The 19,428-nt window shown below is 37.8% G+C and overlaps 1 protein-coding gene and 1 non-coding gene across 5 annotated transcripts in view; one reads left to right on the forward strand and one right to left on the reverse strand.

Moving 5' to 3' along the window:
* The window catches only part of LOC134746302 (broad-complex core protein isoforms 1/2/3/4/5), a 58,226-nt gene extending 40,317 nt beyond the window's left edge, over positions 1–17,909 (forward strand). The window contains exons 3-9 of one of the 4 annotated variants that reach the window (XR_010128224.1): positions 2,903–3,119; positions 5,367–5,552; positions 6,021–6,500; positions 10,327–10,495; positions 10,618–10,665; positions 16,899–17,204; positions 17,771–17,909. Coding sequence is in view for 3 of the 4 variants with exons in the window: in XM_063680680.1 (XP_063536750.1) it covers positions 2,934–3,119; positions 5,367–5,552; positions 6,021–6,500; positions 10,327–10,495; positions 10,618–10,665; positions 12,804–13,153 (1,419 nt within the window). In the remaining variant the exon portion in view is untranslated. Of the gene's footprint in view, positions 1–2,902; positions 3,120–5,366; positions 5,553–6,020; positions 6,501–10,326; positions 10,496–10,617; positions 10,666–11,931; positions 16,799–16,898 lie in introns of those variants that run through there. The other 3 variants (XM_063680680.1, XM_063680681.1, XM_063680682.1) reach the window with 3 other exon arrangements.
* Trnal-uaa (transfer RNA leucine (anticodon UAA)) lies at positions 3,734–3,817 on the reverse strand. The gene has a single exon. It is a non-coding gene; the product is annotated as a tRNA-Leu (tRNA).
* Positions 17,910–19,428: the final 1,519 nt, after the last annotated feature.

Genomic DNA, 19,428 nt, shown 5'->3' on the forward strand with positions numbered 1-19,428 from the left:
TTTTCAACAACCGGTTAAATGTGTCTATTGTTTGTTCATGTGTCTTTCAGTGGGACTTTCAATAGAGGCTTAAAACAAAGGCCAATTTTAGAGGATTCAATGAAAAAACCTTCATTTGTTTCATAAGGAAACCACTCAAATGACTTACAAAACTAAAAGTTCCAGATTTTTTGTTATAGAAGTCAGTGAAGTAACTTTTTCGAGCTAGGTATTTGTTTACAATAGCGTTATTATTTAGATTGAATTATACCCATTAGCGCCTACACCCACTTTTTGGAACCTCCATATTCCCATATCATATCATATTCATATATCTCCATATTTAGGGTTCCGTACCCAAAGGGTAAAGTCGGAATCCTAGTCCGTCTGTCACCAGGCTGTATCTCATCAACCGTGATGAGATACAGCGTTGAAATTTTCCAAATGATGTATTTCTGTTGCCGCTATAACAACAAATACTAAAAACAGAATAAAATAAATATTTAAGTGGGGCTCCCATACAACAAACGTGATTTTTTTGCCGTTTTTTGCGTAATGGTACGGAACCCTTCATGCGCGAGTCCAACTCGCACTTGGCCGATTTTTTTTAGTTTGTAAAAAATAAGATCAGTACAAAATTTAATCTAACACCTTAACCCAGGTGTACGCAAGTGAATAAGTCTAAATTCTAATTTTCGGACAATGGGGTTGGCTGATCGAAGTATTTTACAGATGGCGTCAGCATAGTTTTTACCTGTCACTACTACGAATAGTGGTTATATGGACATCCGATACTCCAACTACAGGAAAATAACTCTTTAAGTTGATGATGATGATGATCAAGGAGTTGAAAAAAAACCGGCCAAGTGCGAGTCGGACTCGCCCACCGAGGGTTCCGTACTTTTTAGTATTTGTTGTTGTAGCGGCAACAGAAATACATCATCTGTGAAATTTTCAGTTCATGAGATACAGCCTGGTGACAGACGGACTGGCAGCGGAGTCTTATTAGTAATAGGTTCCCGTTTTTACCCTTTGGGTACGGAACCCTAAAAATCGCTGCCAAGCAATAAGGTTCAGAGGGCACCATAGTCCTTCAAGCCAGATCAACCGTCATAAATAATAGTACCTATCTGTCTTCATAATAGTATCTCGGCAATATTTTTGCAATAAAATAGGCCAAAATCATTATTCATTTTTAATAAGCAATTGATACATTATGCAAGACGTTTTTATCACGTTTGACCCGTTTTTTTAATCTTTGTTGTTTTGTTTCTATTATAATGATGGACCATATTGTGCTAAAGTCTTTTGATAACAGTTTCTCTCGAGCTTATCTTTGAAAGTTGCATGATATTTAAACATGTTATGTTTTGTGCCAACTACGAATAAAATAGGAATGACATACGTACGATTTAATCCAATCTATACCTTGACAACTGGTTATTTTTATCTAATAAAGCGCCATCCGTGGATCCAGATTGATGTCAAAGATATTTTCCATAGGTATTTAGAAATAAATGTAATAAAGATAAACATATAGGTATAAACATTTAAGTTCTAAACGAAAAAAATCCGAGGCCAAACGCCAAAACGCCAAAGGCCGAGCGAGGGTGGTTCTGAGGCGCTTAGGCACCTGCCGCGCCGCGATAGCAGAGGACGCCTGGTTCGATTCCAGCTCTGGGCACTGGAGGGCTTCGTCACTTTTTCTTTAATATATGACGTCTATTACAGTTTTTAATTTATATATATAGTATACTAGGTGTTCGCAGAACTGATAGAATCAAACACGGAGCTGCGCTCCAGAACTCGAGTTGTAGATGTAGGTGTCCAGACCGCTAAGCTTAAGTGGGACTGGGCTGGGCATGTCTGCCGCATGCACCCGGAAAGGTGGGCCAAAATGGTTACCGAGTGGGACCCACGGAACACCATAGATGGTGCTGGCCGGGGTGCAGGCAGGCCGAAAAGGAGATGGATAGATAGATAGATAGATAAAACGTTTATTTGGATGCTGCAAAACACACAATTTTAGTGTAAAGTATAAGTAGGTACATTGCAGTCAGAACAAAACTTAACTACTAAATTAAATTAACAAAAATTTTTTTACTTAAACACGAAATATTAAATGAGATGGCGGGACGACTTAGACGCATTTTATCCGGATTGGCGGGACACTACAAACGACAGGGTCGAGTGGAGGAAACGAGGGGAGGCCTTTGCCCAGCAGTGGGACACTAAATTAGGCTAGTAAAAAAAAATGTATATATAATAGAGTGACTACTTAAAAAAAAAACAAATCAAAATATTTAATAAAATAATTTGATTTGTTCCCAAACTTGTTAATTAAAAATGCTTTATTTCAGACCTGTTTACATGATCTATATTTGTTAGTAACCCGCAAAACTTAATAACTACATTAGTATAGAAATAAAAATAAACTATGTATATATATTGACCTGTAACCTAACAACACGATTGCACATTACTTTGCCCTGCCAATGACAACCTCAACCCAGTATTTATAATATGGCCTATAGGACAGTCAAGACGCCCTCCCAGCGCCTTTAGAAGGGGCCGCTGTCTCCGCACTCTCCTCAGCAGAGAGGCAATACTCTTCAGCCTAATGGCAAAGAAATCATCACATATATGACATTTATTAAGATTTATTTAAGTTCTGTCGAATATGCAGCATCACACATTAGCAGACCCTTACATTAACGCTTGACGCCAAAGCAAGTGCTGCCCTCTACAGTTCACATACATTTTCTTGTGCATTGTAGGTTCTGCCATCTAATATCGAATAATTAGGAAGCTCCTACCGTTCATGCACGCCCCCTATAAAAAAGGAAAAGTGACCGGCATCCTGACACCATAAGCAATTTACTTATTTTTTTCGCACGAAACCTAACTCCATCTATCCTTCCAGGTCACACACACATGACTCGCTAACCACAACAATGGCCGACACGCAGCACTTTTGCCTGCGGTGGAACAACTACCAGAGCAGCATCACCAGCGCCTTCGAGAATCTTCGCGATGATGAGGACTTTGTTGACGTCACGCTGGCCTGTGATGGGAAGAGTTTGAAGGCGCACCGGGTAGTGCTCTCGGCTTGCAGCCCGTATTTTAGGGAGCTATTAAAAGTAAGTGTTTTTAAAGAAATAAGTAAACGGAATTCAAAAAATTGTTTACATATAAAACAAAACAAAACAAAGAAAATAAATGTATAAAAAATAAATCCAATATAAATCGTTAATCGTATAAAAATGTAAAAAAAATATTATACATACAAAACAAAAAAAAAACAAAATAAATGTATAAAAATAAGTACAATATAAAAATTATTAATCATATAAATAGATAATATCCACCCAACAAATAAACTAAAAAATGTTTGCTTTTTCAATTTAATGTGTTATCAATGTTTTTTCTTAATTTTTTTTATTGAAATAAGTACTTGGCGCTACTTATTGCACCATTCCACTAACCCGGGGTTAACCGGTTAAACCAGCAGTTACCATGGTAACTAGTACGATTTGGCACTGGGTTAACGGTTTAACCGCTTAACCCCGGGTTAGTGAGATGGTGCAAGTAGCCCTTAATGGGCAACGCAAAAAATAATAATTCGATTTTCATAATAAATAACAATAAAATTTTAAATGTTTAACTACAAATTAATTATTTAAATTATTGGTGTCAAATAAAAATAAAACGTAAACAACATTCAAAGCAAGAAAAAAATAAAAGCAAAAAGATTTGTCAGGTGTGGGGTTCGAACCCACGCTCCCTCTCGGGAACCAGAGCTTAAATCTGGCGCCTTAGACCACTCGGCCAACCTGACTTGGCAACCTTGGGCGAAATTACGCATCCGTTTATACTTACTGCGATGTTGTGCAATTGTGGAAAACGAGTATGAATAATCAATTGTTTTACGAATCTAATGTACTTAATGAAATTAGAATTCACTTGTTTTATTAAATTTTCTTTGATCGCTACAGAATTTACAAATAATATTTAGCTAAGTACTTACTAGTTATACGTTAGGTACTTAATAAAAAGTGGGATATATATTAGATTTGTTCAATTTTTTTGGGATTACTACTTATCATATAATCATCGATTAAGATTATATTAACGTTTCCATCGCTACAACTTATATAATACCATTTATATTTATATTACTCAGATATTATAGTAATATTTGTTAATTGATCTGCATTCGATAGTGTTGTCCTATATGACATATAATATTATTTTGTCTTCCTATATTGCTATTGCATTTTAATATGGCATAAACACCCATAATTTAAATTAATAAGTACATTTCCTAAAATTAATTACTTAACATAGGTACCTAACTATTACATATATACAATTGTATATGTCATAGTATGTAATATATAATCATACATTGGTTGTTAATGTATACGGCTTATATTTTGTAAAATTTTGGTAATTAACTTATTATAAAATAAATTGACTACAATTATATCTACGCTTTAAATATTACGAGTAAATTAACCATCAATATAATTAATACGTATGTATATTAATGATAATTGTTGTACTTACTGACAAGAACTGGTTCAGTCGCTATATATCTGAACACGCCTCTATTGTCAAGGCGCTAGGTGCGTGTTCAGATATTTTTGAGCACCTCGGCCGCTCCGATATATCTGATGGCGACTGTACACGGATTCTAGTTTATCAATTTGTTATGGTATTGAACTGGTTTTGATACGACCTTGACTACCGTCTTGGTGATTGGCGCGCATCTCACGCACGAGTTTCACTTCACTTCGCATGAGCAAACCAGCGTGAGCGATCTTCAAGGACGTATCAAAATTCTTATTTTGAGATTTTAGAAACTTAATAAAAATTAATAATTTTACGATTTAGACTCACTTGTTTTAGTCACTCGCGCGACATGACATGGCGTGACTAAAACAAGTGAGTCTAAACCGTAAAATTATTTAATGTTAGTATATCTCACAACAGTTTAAATTCGATTAATTTAAAAAATTGTTACTAGTATCTGAATCGGGCTCAATTTCGTAATATAAATCGATCACCGACTTCGTAAATAAATGTTCCTTTTTTTATAAAACCTCAACTTCGTATTAACATTAGCTAAAGCAAAATAATTGCAACTTTTAATATTTAGCAACTTTACTTTTCAAGCCACGTGGGTCGTCAGCAGCCCAACCATTTGTATGTGACCAACTATATCCAATGTATATTGGATGGTCACTATATTTTATTGGCTTACCGGAAAAGTTACTTAAACTCAGTAAACTGCTAGACATTTTGTGGACCGCCGACTGCCCAGTGCCCAAATGGCACTAAGACTATTTAATCTGACCAGCACTAATAAACTTTCCCTTCCACAGTCAACACCATGCAAACACCCAGTGATCGTCCTCCAAGACGTCGCGTTCACGGATCTGCACGCCCTCGTGGAGTTCATCTACCACGGCGAGGTCAACGTGCACCAGCGGAGTCTCTCCTCCTTCCTGAAGACTGCTGAGGTCCTGCGGGTCTCCGGGCTTACGCAGACCGATGATGCTCCGGGGGGGGTTGGTACACCTTTTTACATATAAAATTGTGGCTACTTAAAAGATGCACACTGCACACTTAAGAGAACAAAGATTGTTCCAGCTTTGGTCGAACGTTCAGTAGGTATAAATCTTAATTTGTCGCCATAGAGGCATCCCTATTGACTGCATTGTTAAGCTAAGAGTTCGGTAAGAGCTAGTGCAATTTTCGTTCTCTCAATGAGTGTGAGTCTTATAAATCATCCATTTAGTTTGTAGTCACACCAAGCTAACTCTGCATGGCATTTGCAATGACAAAGTGTGACAATGTCGTCATTAATGTCAAATTTCTATGAATTTACAACACCCACTCCACACGTTGTTCTGTTCATGTCTGTTCAAAGTTAGCTGAGACGGTGAAAATAATAAGCTTTATGAAAAAGAAAATATTAATTCTAGCCGGGGGGTTAAAGTATTAATGCACTTCTTAACACTCCGTATCCTCCACAGCCCCTGGTGCAGAGCCTGGCGCGCGCCGCCGCCGCAGCCGCCTCCCCTCGCACCCCACCCCCGCACCCAGCGCACGCGCACCCCCACACCCCCTCCTATACCGACAAGCTCGAAGAAGCACTCCTGTCCCACCCCCAGCACTCCAGCATCCAGCATATGATGCGCAGAGTCTCCCTCCCTCCCCGCCGCATGTCCCGCTCCGCTGACAACTCCCCTGACGTCATCAAGCGCGCGCGCCACGACAACAATAACGAAACACAGATCCACGCAGCCGACTTCTCTACTAAGAACCACTCGATCATCAACAACACAAGAGCCCATGAGGCCGGGAATAACGGGAACGGGATTTCAAACTGCAGCTCCTCGCCGTCGCCGAGACTTATGGACGAGGTCAAGAATGAGCCTCTGGACATGATATGCGGCTCTAACGCTGATATAGACCGGAGTACGGATGACACGCCGCCGCATCACAGACCACTCGTGAGTTGGTAAAATCGAAGTTAGGCGTTGGTCTTCCGTTGATGCCGCTGCGTGCAATTATAAATATGTGCGGCGTCAATCGAAGACCGAGGTCTAAAGTTTTGGAGTTTGGATGTTTCGTAGATTTTAGAATTATTGCTTCAACAATTTTTATAGACTACATTTTATATAATAAAAGAGCAGATTTATAAAATATCTACAATTACAATTGAGAACACAAAGTTAGTATTTGTGTATCAGTTCAAATTCAACCATACAGATGTAGGTTGCTTGGTAGGTACGAGTTCTATTATTCCCGGAATCACGGCAGTTATTTTCTTCGGAAATTTCGTTAGCGCACTTAAACCTAATGAAAACATTAAACTGTCTTTCATCAATTCGTACGCTTATTAAAGATATTCTCAGTTAATACTCCTGAAATTATCATTTCCAAATAGAAACGGAATTATTTTCTCGCCCCGTAGAAACGAAAACATTAATAAATAATGTTGGTATTAAACGGGCCTCTGCCGTACATTCGTCTTATTTAGTTTCGAGTTTCAAGTAATATCTAAATGAAAATGTGGAAATAACTAAATAGGTGTCGATACGAGTATTTAAAAAATAAAAAAGATTTATAAATTTAGACGTTGACAATTTGACAACGCGACAATATACCATGTTTTTTTTTCGAAAATACAAGTTTTTTTTGTTGGCGATTGACGTTCTTCCTCAGCACCGAGCTTTTGGGACAGCTTTAAACGTAAACCGTTTTCATGTGTTCAAACCAAAGACAAAGGGTCACAAACGTTCGGGATAACCGGCGTCTTTTCTGTGACCATCACAAAAGTCAACGGTTTGGACACATTTTTGTTATTATACTTTTAAAGAGTAGAAGATATACTAACATGCCTTAAGGCGGTTCCCTGAGCCAGAAGGCGAAAAATCTCCTTATATGATCATGTTTTTCTAAAAGGCGTTGATATTCGTAGACGTGGAAAAAATATATGTAGTTCTTGACTATATCATCTTTAACAACACAGCTTCCGATACACGAATTATGAAACTTCGCTCGATACAATTAATTCCCAAAGTAACCTCTAACTCGGACTTTTAATCCTACTTTACTCGGTTATTTATTATGTAAAAAGAAGAATGAAAAAATGAAAAAAAAAAATTACACAAAAAAAGAAGAAAAAACAATCTTAACTTAAATAATAATTTCATAGCTTTCGAATTTCGATATTGTAAGGTAACGTTATTAAAATAAATAAAAATCGACAAAAATCGATCAAAATTGACACTTGGCGCGTATGATCTTTCCCGTTCTTTCTTGCGAAATGTGACAGTGACAGCGGCAAACCGATGGAACGGCCTTAAGGATTAAGTACGAAAATTAGGCTTAAAATTCCATTTATGTCATAATGTCCACCGAATAGTCACAGAATTTTAACTCATGACATGTTTGACCCGATTAGCACAAACGATGCGATACTCCCAGATTGTTTTATTAGCCAAAAGACTTGTATTAGTTGCAGTCGCCCGATGCATATTTTGTCACGTGATGGCATGAATTGCGACTTTAGGCAACGCATTAAGAATTTAACCCGCGGGCACTAGAGCAAAGCTACCTGCCCGATAATTTGTCACCCGAACACAATCGGCTGGCTACTTGACACTAAGCGGTTCCGGGTACGGATTCTAGTTCTAGATACTCGGTAATCTTAATGTCTGAGCTTCTAGAATTGAAACATTAGCTTGCTATAAAAGTATGAATTATCGAATTACGAATTTAAAGTTTGGAGAACATTTACATAAAGTAAACGTTCTCCTCTCGCGACGAATGGTCCCTATTTTCAGTTCTTTTTTATATGGATGTACATAACTGTCACGTATGTTTGCAGACATTTTTTAGAAATTTTAGCACATTAAATTATTTAGAAATGTAACATTTAAATAACAATAATACGGGTTTTTTTTTAATAAGCCCAACTCAAAGAGACTTGAAGGAGCTTTACTATAGGTTAACTGGAAGAAATCCCTTAAAGGGATAAGTTCTCCTTTTGTACTGCCTATTTCTATGCCATATTTGTGTTCTGTGTTTTGTACAATAAAGAGTTTATACATACATACATACTATCATAGAGACAGGTATAGTGCTCGAGATGCTAATACTCAATATAGTTTGTCAAAGGACTGTCTCATTTCAAACATAGACAGAGAGAATCATAATATCTTTACACTAGTACTAGCACCCAAAAGAAAAGGATGAGTATAATTGTTTTTGTTCTTATTTACTGACAATTTGGTTTGACCAACTATTAGATATCCTGCTGTCACCTCTATTGACAATGACTTAAATTTAAAGATGACATGTATATTTCAGTGACGAGCACTAAACTTGGATCTTGGGTGTAAATTTTACTTGATATCAAATCTATTGGAATGGCTAACAATTTTCACGAGCATATAAAATTAAAATGACAGTTTTTGTATGACCATTTGTCCGTTATCGATACCAGATAGAAGTAAGACCTATTGAAAAAGTCAACCACCAGTTTATCTTGTGTGTATTTTCCTGCCGTACCTTTTCGCATTGACAATCAATATGAAAGTCGCTAACGCAGCGTCTTACGTAAGCGAACAACTCGCGAATACGAAGCGAAGCGGCGCGGCGGGCCCACGGCGTTCGCGTTCACAACGAGATCGCCCACGTAGGACACTTCTATAGGTATCAAAGGATTGATTCACCCCTCGCCGCATCGCTTCGCTTCGCGTTCGCGTGTTGTTCGCCTACGTAGTACGCCGCGTAAGGGACCTAAAAGTATTGTCACTGTGACAAAGTACGAAATGGTTACGAAATTAAATTCTTTGAAGATATCTAGTCAATAAGGAAAGCTTCGTGGTTTCCTTAAAGTAAAAGAGATCAATAACATTGTGAATAGAAACTTAATACTTTAAGGTCGATTTGCAGATTCCTTTTTAGGGTTCCGTACCCTAAGGGTAAAAACGGGACCCTATTACTAAGACTCCGCTGTTCGTCTGTCCGTCTGTCTGTCACCAGGCTGTATCTCATCAACCGTGATAGCTAGACAGACATAACAACAAATATTAAAAAGTACGGAACCCTCGGTGCCCGAATCCGACTCGCACTTGGCCGGTTTTTATTTATAATATTCGTACTTTCTCAATAACAGACGAGCCTCGGAACTACGAAATACGAACATTAGAATATTTTTTTCACTAAATGAAAAGTTTGTTTGCCAAAGTTAAATTGGAATACCAAGCCTGATAGTTGAAGTCTTGAGATAATTTTGCCTAAATAACTTTTTTAATTTGCCTCCATTCAGGAAGACTGAAACTGAATACTCAGAATTTGTTGAATATGATTTTGGTATTTCAGCTATTTTTAGCTAACGAAATGAAATAGGCTAGGTATTTACTTTAAGTTCTATTCTTGATCTTAGTACCTTTATCATTAAAAACATCTAATATAATCAAAATTGTTTAGAAGTTATTTATTTAAGGTAACAAAAACAAATTTAGATTACAAACTATACATATAAAAGCTACTTATAATAAAAAACAAAAAGTATTAAAAACTAATCTAAATTAAAATACATCTAAATAAGGCCCCGCGGCATTGTGCCAAAGATGCTGGCAGCATTCCGTCGCTGAAAGGCAATACTTATGCGCTGCGACAGAAAGCTACCAGCTCTCTGGTCACAGGTAGCATCGACGAGCTTTTTACTTAGATCTTTAAAAAGAACTTGTATAATCAAAGCATCATTAAAGATTAGTATAAAAGACACCAAAGCCTAAAATGCCTATTTTGTATGTGCCTCAGGGAGGGGGCCCGCCGTCACGTGGCAGTTCAGCCGAAAATGACGACCGCACACCACCGCCCCAGCTGCCACCGTCGCCCTTCATACAACCGGCCGATACGAAACTGTTCGCGCCCTCTAACACTTATAACTTCAGTATGGCGGCACTCACGGAACATCCATCATTGCAAGGTAACTATTAACTAGTGTTTGCCGTAGTATGTGATTTGTGAATTTGATACTGTGATAGTCCCTATTTAGAATAAAGACGAAGCATGGTACAGATGAATGCAATGTCGATATCGTGTTTTCAGGTCTGCAGAGTCCGCTGACTCCCGACGGCATGGCGGGCACTTCCCAAGGTGAGTCGCGGCTTGTCTAGCAACAAGTTTATTTTATGCATTACCTACATATATTGAAAAAAAAAACGATATTTTTAATGCACTGTCTGTCGTATGCCACCATCACCGCTTCCTCTCTGCTCTGTCATTATTAGGTTTATATATCATTATTAGGTTTTATATTTTTACAAAATGTATGAGGCAATTATCACGTGACATAAATATTATTATGTATTTTACTTATGATATCCCTATCTCCTATAACCTTTTAACCTCTATATATGTCTTCATTTTGTGCTCTGTGATCTGTATAAATATTAATGTTAGCTTTTTTGTGTTCTGGTTCGATGTATGTATTGACTTTACCTATTAAATTTTGGTTCCTGTCTGTTGGCAGCTCTGGGAGTCGTTGATCATTGAACCAAAACGCAATGCGGCGTGCATGTTTGTATTGTAACCATAGTTTATGAACATATGCTAGCTTGTTTCCTAGATGTGATTTGAAAACACTGTGTGTTAGGACATCCCTCACTCCCTTCTCCGGAATAGGTTGTTTTGTTCTTAATTTTTAATTCGCAATTATCTTTTATTTTGAATCTTTCTTCTTTTTTATACTTTCTACTTCCTTAAAATCATTTCACGGTTATTGGTAAGAATTTTTTCAATCACTTACTTGACCCAATTGGCTGTATAATGTTATTGTTACAAAAACAATGTATATACAAACATTTGCAACTAAATTTAGAAATAAATGCACTCGTCCTAAGAATGTCAAGCGTCTCGAATGTAATAGTTTTGAAAATCTTAGTTCGGTGTAAGATCGTGTCTGTAGAATCACGGTGGATCTTATGAATCAGTAATGTTTCTAAAAACAAACTCGTATTACCCATTATAACCTTGTCTTGGAAAAAATATTGTGTCAAATTATATTCGGAACGTTCAAGATTGGACAATGGAATTTTAGTAACGCTATCGCGGTGTCAGCTTAAAAAAAACATTTGATTTCATTTAAGAATTACTATTGTTCGAGATATTCGAAACTGCACTGAGCCGGGCGCGTCAGTTTGTTGTAAAACTGATTTCACTCATTTGACCGTAAGCATCGTAGGTCCGGTTAGGTAGAGAGAACAATGCATTGCGTACTAATACCGCTTTATACGACTCGACGGATGGCTATCATCAGACTTAAAGGGGGGTGGCGGTGCTTTAAGAGAGGCTACGTTATGGAGAGTGCATTAAAAGTGCGTTCGAAGCTTCGATGGGGCTAACAGCTTGTGTTGTGACCAGGTGGCGCCCGCACCCCCCAAGAAGATTACAGATGCGAGCCGTGTAACAAGAGCCTATCCTCGCTGACGCGGCTCAAACGGCACATTCAGAACGTTCACATGCGCCCCTCGCGCGAGCCAGTGTGTAACATATGCCGGCGGGTGTATTCCAGCTTGAATAGCCTCCGGAACCACAAGTCCATCTACCACCGCAAGCAGCAGGCGCCGGCGCCGGGCCAGGGCCCGTTCTACCCCGTCAACTGACGGTCCCGCGCGCCGCGAGCCCCCCGCGCTCTTCGCCGCCCCGCGTACCCGCCATACGAAACGTTGCCATTCGACGAAACAAAACTGCCATCCTAACCACCTTAAAGCCATACTCTTGCCCGTACCTTTGTTAAGTTTAAAAAATGTAACGCGATATGTTCCTAACACTTGTATGTAAATAGCATAGATTCACTTTGTACTTGCATGCGCATTGCAGTCTTTATCTTATATGTATACATAATTTATCGTTACTAATAATGTAAAAAGCTTCTGCGCGAGCGTGGATTGCCGCTATTTTTCCGGCTTCAAGCCACGGCCGAAGCACACTCGCGCAGTCTTGCCTTTCTGGAACCAATTGGGACATCTATGATCGGTACACACATAACCACCAACGTTCCATTTACAAAAAAGAAGCGCATTAGTCAAATTCGAACTTTTTAAACACGTTGAATTGCCTCTACAATACAATTTCAACAGCAAATAATTTACCACATTTTCAAGTGGTGCTAATTGTGCCAATTGGTTCCTTCAAAATGGGACCCGTTGGAGCGCAGGTCGCAGTGGTGTTGGATACGAGTGGGCGGGCTGTATGTTGACTAATGCGCTAATGTTGGTTGTTATGTGTGGCAGTGGGCCCGCTCGGGGCGGGGCACCGCTGCGAGGTGTGCGGCAAGCTGCTGTCGACGCGGCTCACTCTCAAACGGCACACGGAGCAGCAGCACCTGCAGCCGCTGCACTCGGCGCGCTGCTCGCTCTGCCACAAGGTGTTCCGCACGCTCAACTCGCTCAACAACCACAAGAGCATCTACCACCGGCGCCAGCGCGGCGCGGCGCCGCCGCCGCCGCTCCCGCTGTCCGCGCCCGGCGCGCCGCAGCTCCAGCCCCAGAACCTTTCCAACGTCGACGCCAAAATCAATCCCATCGCGTCCCAACACCACAACATCGACTTTTACAAGTTCAAAGATCAGTTCAACGTCTAAACAAAAAATTATCACATTTATTTTTAGTTCTTTTAAACGTCTCGTTGATATTCGTTGATATTTTATTTTAAGATTTATTATACACTTTTTTTGATAAGAACTTTGAACTTGGTAGTTGTATGTTTGTGACCATGACAGTGACTCATCACAATGAAGCCGAGAGCTTCGTTTGACATTCCAAATGTTACAAGGGAGGGTGCGGACCCGTGGGACCGCGCCCACAGTGCAATACTGCGGTATGTGACTATTCCTGAATTATACACTATGTTAAATGTGTGACAATAAGGCGAAGAGAAAAAATATTTTGAGAAAAGATTAATATCTTGGTGCTGTAAATTTATATATTAGGCTTAAATTTAAAAAAAAGAAACCGTGTTCGTGTAAGTAAACTAACTAAAGAGGCATATTGTTTTCAACATTGTGTTCATTTTTCGGCGTTTTGCAATTTATTTATTCTGTAATTTTACCTACATGATCTCACTCTTAGATATTTATACGAGATTACTAAAATGCTATTTAAAAAAATTATACACATTTATATAATTGGCTTATGAGGCTTTTCAAATTCACTTTAATTTTAGGTGATTTTGTTATCCGTAAGACTGAAATCAAAACATAGCACCAGCAGAAAGATAAAGTAAGGGTTTATTTTTGAACTAAATTCAACCCGCAGAAAGCACAGGTCACTAATAATACCGGACTTTTACCCAACAATACTGAAATAGACATATTTAATGACATACACATACACATTAAGGTAACGTTATAATATTTATTGCTCGCTTACTCATTCGGTTTGAATTTCTCTTGTTTTACTTTCTTTTTTAGATTTATTTTAATTTTATTTTCTTTTAATTGTACGCTGCCACACCAGTGAGTTTTTATTTCTTGAAATATAATTTAAAATCAATGCAAAAACATTTTGCGAAGTGAATATCGAGGTGCCATTTATGAAGGAATGATTATGGCTACATAGTTCTGTTTTAGTTTAGTCAGAATTTAGTTACTTATATCAAACTAAACTTTTATTACGACTGTGTTCATTTCAAATTATTATTGTTGCGTTTTCCTTGTTTAGTGTAGTGTTTTTTACGTATTATCATAGTTTTATATATCTATTCTTCGTACATTGACAACAATACATGTATTTTGTTCCTGTTTGTTTTGTACAATTGTAATTACAATACATCACACATTAATATATTGACTACATAATAGGAAATAGAATAAATTTAATAACTCTCAGTGTTAAATGTTCCTAAATTTGACAGTGTCGATCGCTGACTCAATATTTCGAGATCAATTTTATCGATTTTTTTGCTTGCCATATAAATAGTTGTAATTGTACTAAGGCAGGGCTTCGAAACTCTTAAACTACAAAAACGCCAAATTATCGACGTGTACTTTAATGCACGTTTATTTAAGAGCAAATTTTAACGACTGTTTGAGTAAATATACTTAGAGAATACTAATATGTATAAGTAGTGTAAAAGTTTTGAGCCCGACAAGTTCAGTGGTGTTAATGTCTAGTTGTGTTTACTCCTAGTTGAATATACATCACTTCGCCGACATAATGTCGTTAAATACTATTGTTGTATTTTTCTTTATATTAGCCGTAAGAAATTCTTAAACGTAAACACATTATTTATTGTAACGATATACACATTAAGTAATTATTAGTGCCTGCTTTACATAACTATTGTGTTTTTGATGAAAAAGACATATTTTGCGTGTACTTCTAAAGTTTAGAAGTAGTGTTGGAAACACGTCTTACAGTACTATAGTCGGGACGACGCTTAATACTTCTACTAACAAGTATGAGAGGCTTCCTAAAGTAAATGTAATGCTATATGTTATAAGGTTCTGTTGTTATTGCTAGATACATAAAAGCTTAGCCATTACAGTTCGTTTAGTTATACGTAGTAGGCTTTATATTATACTTTAACGAATTGGAAGACTAGAGATTTGGTGCTAAAATTTGAACGGTGTTCTTGTTAGAAAAAATTAAGGACGTGGAAAAAAACGGAATCAAAATTTTTAAAAATTCGCAACATTCCGTGTGTGAGGAAAATGTTAAGTTTTTATTTGCTTGAACTTGCAAAGTTTTTGAAACGTAAACGGTAGAATTGTTGTTTTTTTTTGTCTAGTAATTTAGTTAGGTTTTATTGTTAATTTGGGTTTGGGAATTACGTTAGTTAACTACATAGGATTAAGGTTTATCTGAATTCACATAGATAATAGCGTCTATACATGTTTATTTATGATTACAGGGATGTGCTGCTGAGGCAGTACGGTCATTTGGTCTTTGATTATAATGAGTATTCAAAGGAACGTGATGAATTTATTTAGAGGAAAGGGCGTGTGAACGCAAATCTTTTGCCAAAATTAATAAGCGCTATAGACTGATTAGACTAAGTACGCGTTTGAATTGTACACTATTAGGCGTATTTATAGATAAAAAATTGTACAATTATTTACTAAAATTACTAATTTTATAAAAAATATCGCTTAAAATGCGACGAGTCTAAAATTCCGTTTTTTGAAAATTTCGCTTGTGATTGGAGAATATTATTTCGGTTTATAATGGAGCTAAATTTAATTTGTGATCTCAAAATTGGAGGGTGAAAAACCATGGTTTTAAAGGGCTAGAACTACACCGTGTTCTAAGGAGCAGAACACATCCCTGTCGAAACTATATTAGTTAGGATCTTAGCAAGATTAAGACTGTTTCTGTGACCTGTTTGTTTTACTTTACTTCTCGTGTAGGTACATAATTATCCCGCGCAGAGCGGGCGTCTTTATCAATGTGTTCTTCTTGTTGGCGTTTTTACTTATTTTATAAGGAGTCTAAATTAATTTATTGGTTGTTGTATTGAAATTTTTATATTTTTTTCTTTTAAATTATTATTTTACTCTCCTAACGTTTTTGTTATTGGCATCTGTGTAATGCAGTCCATATTTAACGTTTTCGTTAACGCAAAATGTGCCAAAATGGGGAATTTTAATTTTGTCTTCCATTTTTAAATAAATTATTTTTGTGAACGCGCCAAATTGAATGTAAACATGTCTGGCAACTATGAAACAAATGATGGGCTGCACTTTTCAAAAAGATAGCACTAATTGACATCACTTATGTACGAAATAGTCTTCTTTCTTTTACTTTTAAAATAAAATACTTGAAGTAACTACTCATAAAATGTAATTGTAATCGTTATACCGAACTTCATAAATCCTAATATTGATGATAATGGCGTTTTTAATAAAAACAAATATACTGAAATAATATCGTCCGTTTTATTAGATCCTCACGCTTCACCCGTAGTGATTATTTATTATACGCTTCGTGTATTGAGTTGTGTTCCCGGAGCTTCAATATATAGTGCTGACTATACTTGGCTGTGCACTGTTTTATGTTTTTATTAACGTGTCACGCTTGGCATTTATTTTCGAGCCTCGATTATCTGTTCCGCCTTTTCTGCATGGTGTTTTATTTCCCTTAACACTATTCACCGGCCACTATGCAGCTTCGCCATCATTTCTGTTTATTCTTTATTTACCTACTTTACATTTTATTTTATTATAATTTAAGTCACTTTTTATTTTCTGGAACAATTATTTTAAATTAATTTTTTCACACGATTGCATTTTGAAAAATGAACAATGGAATCCCAGTTAGGTTACGTTTATTTTTCGAACGCGTTTGGGGACCTCCCCACATTTGTTTTTTGGTTTGATCTGTTTGCAGGTAAAAAGTTATTCTCGTGTTCGCTATGCGGGAAGGTATTATGCTCGAAGGCGTCGCTCAAGCGGCACATTGCCGACAAACACGCCGAGAGGCAGGAGGAGTACAGATGCACCATCTGTGAGCGGGTATACTGCTCGAGGAACTCCCTGATGACCCACATATACACCTACCACAAGTCGAGGCCGGGGGAAACCGATCAGATTCGGTTTTTTTAGTGACTACTCGGACGGAGTTGGCGCGGCGCGCGGCAGTGTTCTAGCAAAGAGAACCATCAGAGCAACCTCGCCTATACCAGCGCACTCCCAGGTCAGACATAGCTTTAGCAGCTAGGGATAAGACGCTAACTCATTAACAGTGACTTTCTAATAATAATCATGCACCGTTTTAGTCTTAAGCTAGGGTTAAGGTTTCTTTTCCGTTTACATTTAAAATTTACGATACTTTTTTTGACACTTAATTTTTTTTGGAATTTTTTCTTTTATTTATTTTTTCAATTTGTTTAATATCCCGAGCCGAGTGCCCTCTCCCATCGAGATTCGCAGTTTTGACGTTGTTGTGTTGCTTGAAGCATGCTTCTATCATTTTGTTATCACGTGTTTCTGTGTCATTGTGGTTGAGAGAATTTTCTAAGATTTGAATAAAAAAATCGTGATTACTGTGTAGTTAGTCAATGTGTATAATGCATATTATTAGTATTATAATAATAACTATTATTATTACTATAACCTCATACATTATCCATTATTAATAATTGCTATAACAGTAACTTTCAATTAATACTCCTTTTATTTCTTGTCTGAGAGAATCGCCGTTTGTTCCACAGCCGAACGGCTTAACGGAGCGGTATAATAGACCTCTCTTTAATTTTGCAGCTGTACCGCCCCTCCGTATGCCCCCGCCTACTGCCGGCGGGATCAACGAGCCACAAGAGTGTCCGTACTGCCGCCGGACATTCTCTTGTTACTATTCCCTGAAGCGACACTTCCAAGACAAGCACGAGCAGTCCGACACCCTGTACGTGTGCGAGTTCTGCCACCGAAGGTACCGGACTAAGAACTCCCTGACGACGCACAAGAGTCTGCAGCACCGCGGCTCCAGCGGCATGCTGAAGCGCCTGCTGAAGACCTCGGCGCTGCAGAGCGCGCTCGCGCCCTCCCCGCACCACCTGTTCGACTTGGGCGCCAGCGACCACGCGCCCCAGCTACCCCCTGGCCTTCAATGACCACAAACCATGGCTTAAATCGGTGGCTACTACACCCTCGCACGACTGCGCTCGGGCCCACTCGGTCGCATTCGGCGCGAGGCTCAATGGACGCGGATACGAAAGGGATAGCATCATGTGCAATATAACGGACAATGCCAAAACAATGCAGGACTTTGCCGCATTATTAATTAATCGTATTATAATTAGTTAAATATTGACGTTAGTTTTAAAATTACATGAACAGTATTGTCGCGCGGGCGTCGCACGATGTGGGCGCCCTTGCTTTAATGAAAGGCGAAGGGTGCCCGCATCGCGGGGCCTCGCTTAGTGTACGCTTCGACGATCGAACTTCGCTTTGTGACATTATAATGTAACAGTACTAAAGTTACTGGCATTTTCTAGTGAAAATGTTCAAACAGTGTTCAAAATGACAATGTAATCCAGAGCAATACTAAAGTATTAATATTTCTAGTACTGCCAAAATTATGCCAACCGTATTGTAAAAGAAGAACGTTTTTTTTTAAATCACTTCGATTAATGTTTAGTGTCAAATTAGAATCGCTAACTGTACAAAAAAGAACGTACAAATTTTAAACCGTAATTTTTAAAATGCAAAGAAAATATTTTTTAAAGCGACTTTTTCGGAACGCCAAAATCTAAATTTAAAAAAATACAGATTATATAGTAATTAATTAACAAAAAAAAATTAGATTAAAAATGTTGATGTTGAGTAAAAAACAAAGACTTCTTAGAATCTGATTTCGAAAGTACAAAATTAATGTCTAATTGAAACATATGTGTAATCTATGTGCGTTTGGCTTCAATTCTAATGGTATCATCAAGTAGCCGTGCCTTCGTTCTTCTTCATGCCATTAAGTATTGGTGAAGGTTGCGAGGAGCGCGGCGTGAACTGTGTGGCGTGGCGAGGACAGTTGGCGGACGAGCCGCCGCCGAGACTTACAGGGTTGCGAGGCACGCACGCCGCGAGAGGGTCTTCGAAAAGGTTCGGTTCGACGATCGTATACGTGTGCATGATTTCAAATCATGATGTAAAAGTAAAGCGTTTCTTCTGTAATAAATTACGTAGTTTTAGGTATTAATAGAATTATATTTAATCTGTATCCAATTTCGGATTTCTCTCTATGAGTGTATAGTGGTTCTTATTTAAATGTCGACCAACGTAGCGGACGTCTCGTTATTGAAAATTTATTAGATTATTATTATTATATTATTCTCAAAAATCTTAGGATAACCATAAGATGGCTGCAGATTGTAAAAAAAATATTTTATTTACTTATTTAATGATATTATAGGAAATTGCTTAGG

The sequence above is a fragment of the Cydia strobilella genome, chromosome 12 (genome assembly GCF_947568885.1).
Source record: "Cydia strobilella chromosome 12, ilCydStro3.1, whole genome shotgun sequence".
Taxonomy (NCBI): Eukaryota; Metazoa; Arthropoda; class Insecta; order Lepidoptera; family Tortricidae; genus Cydia; species Cydia strobilella.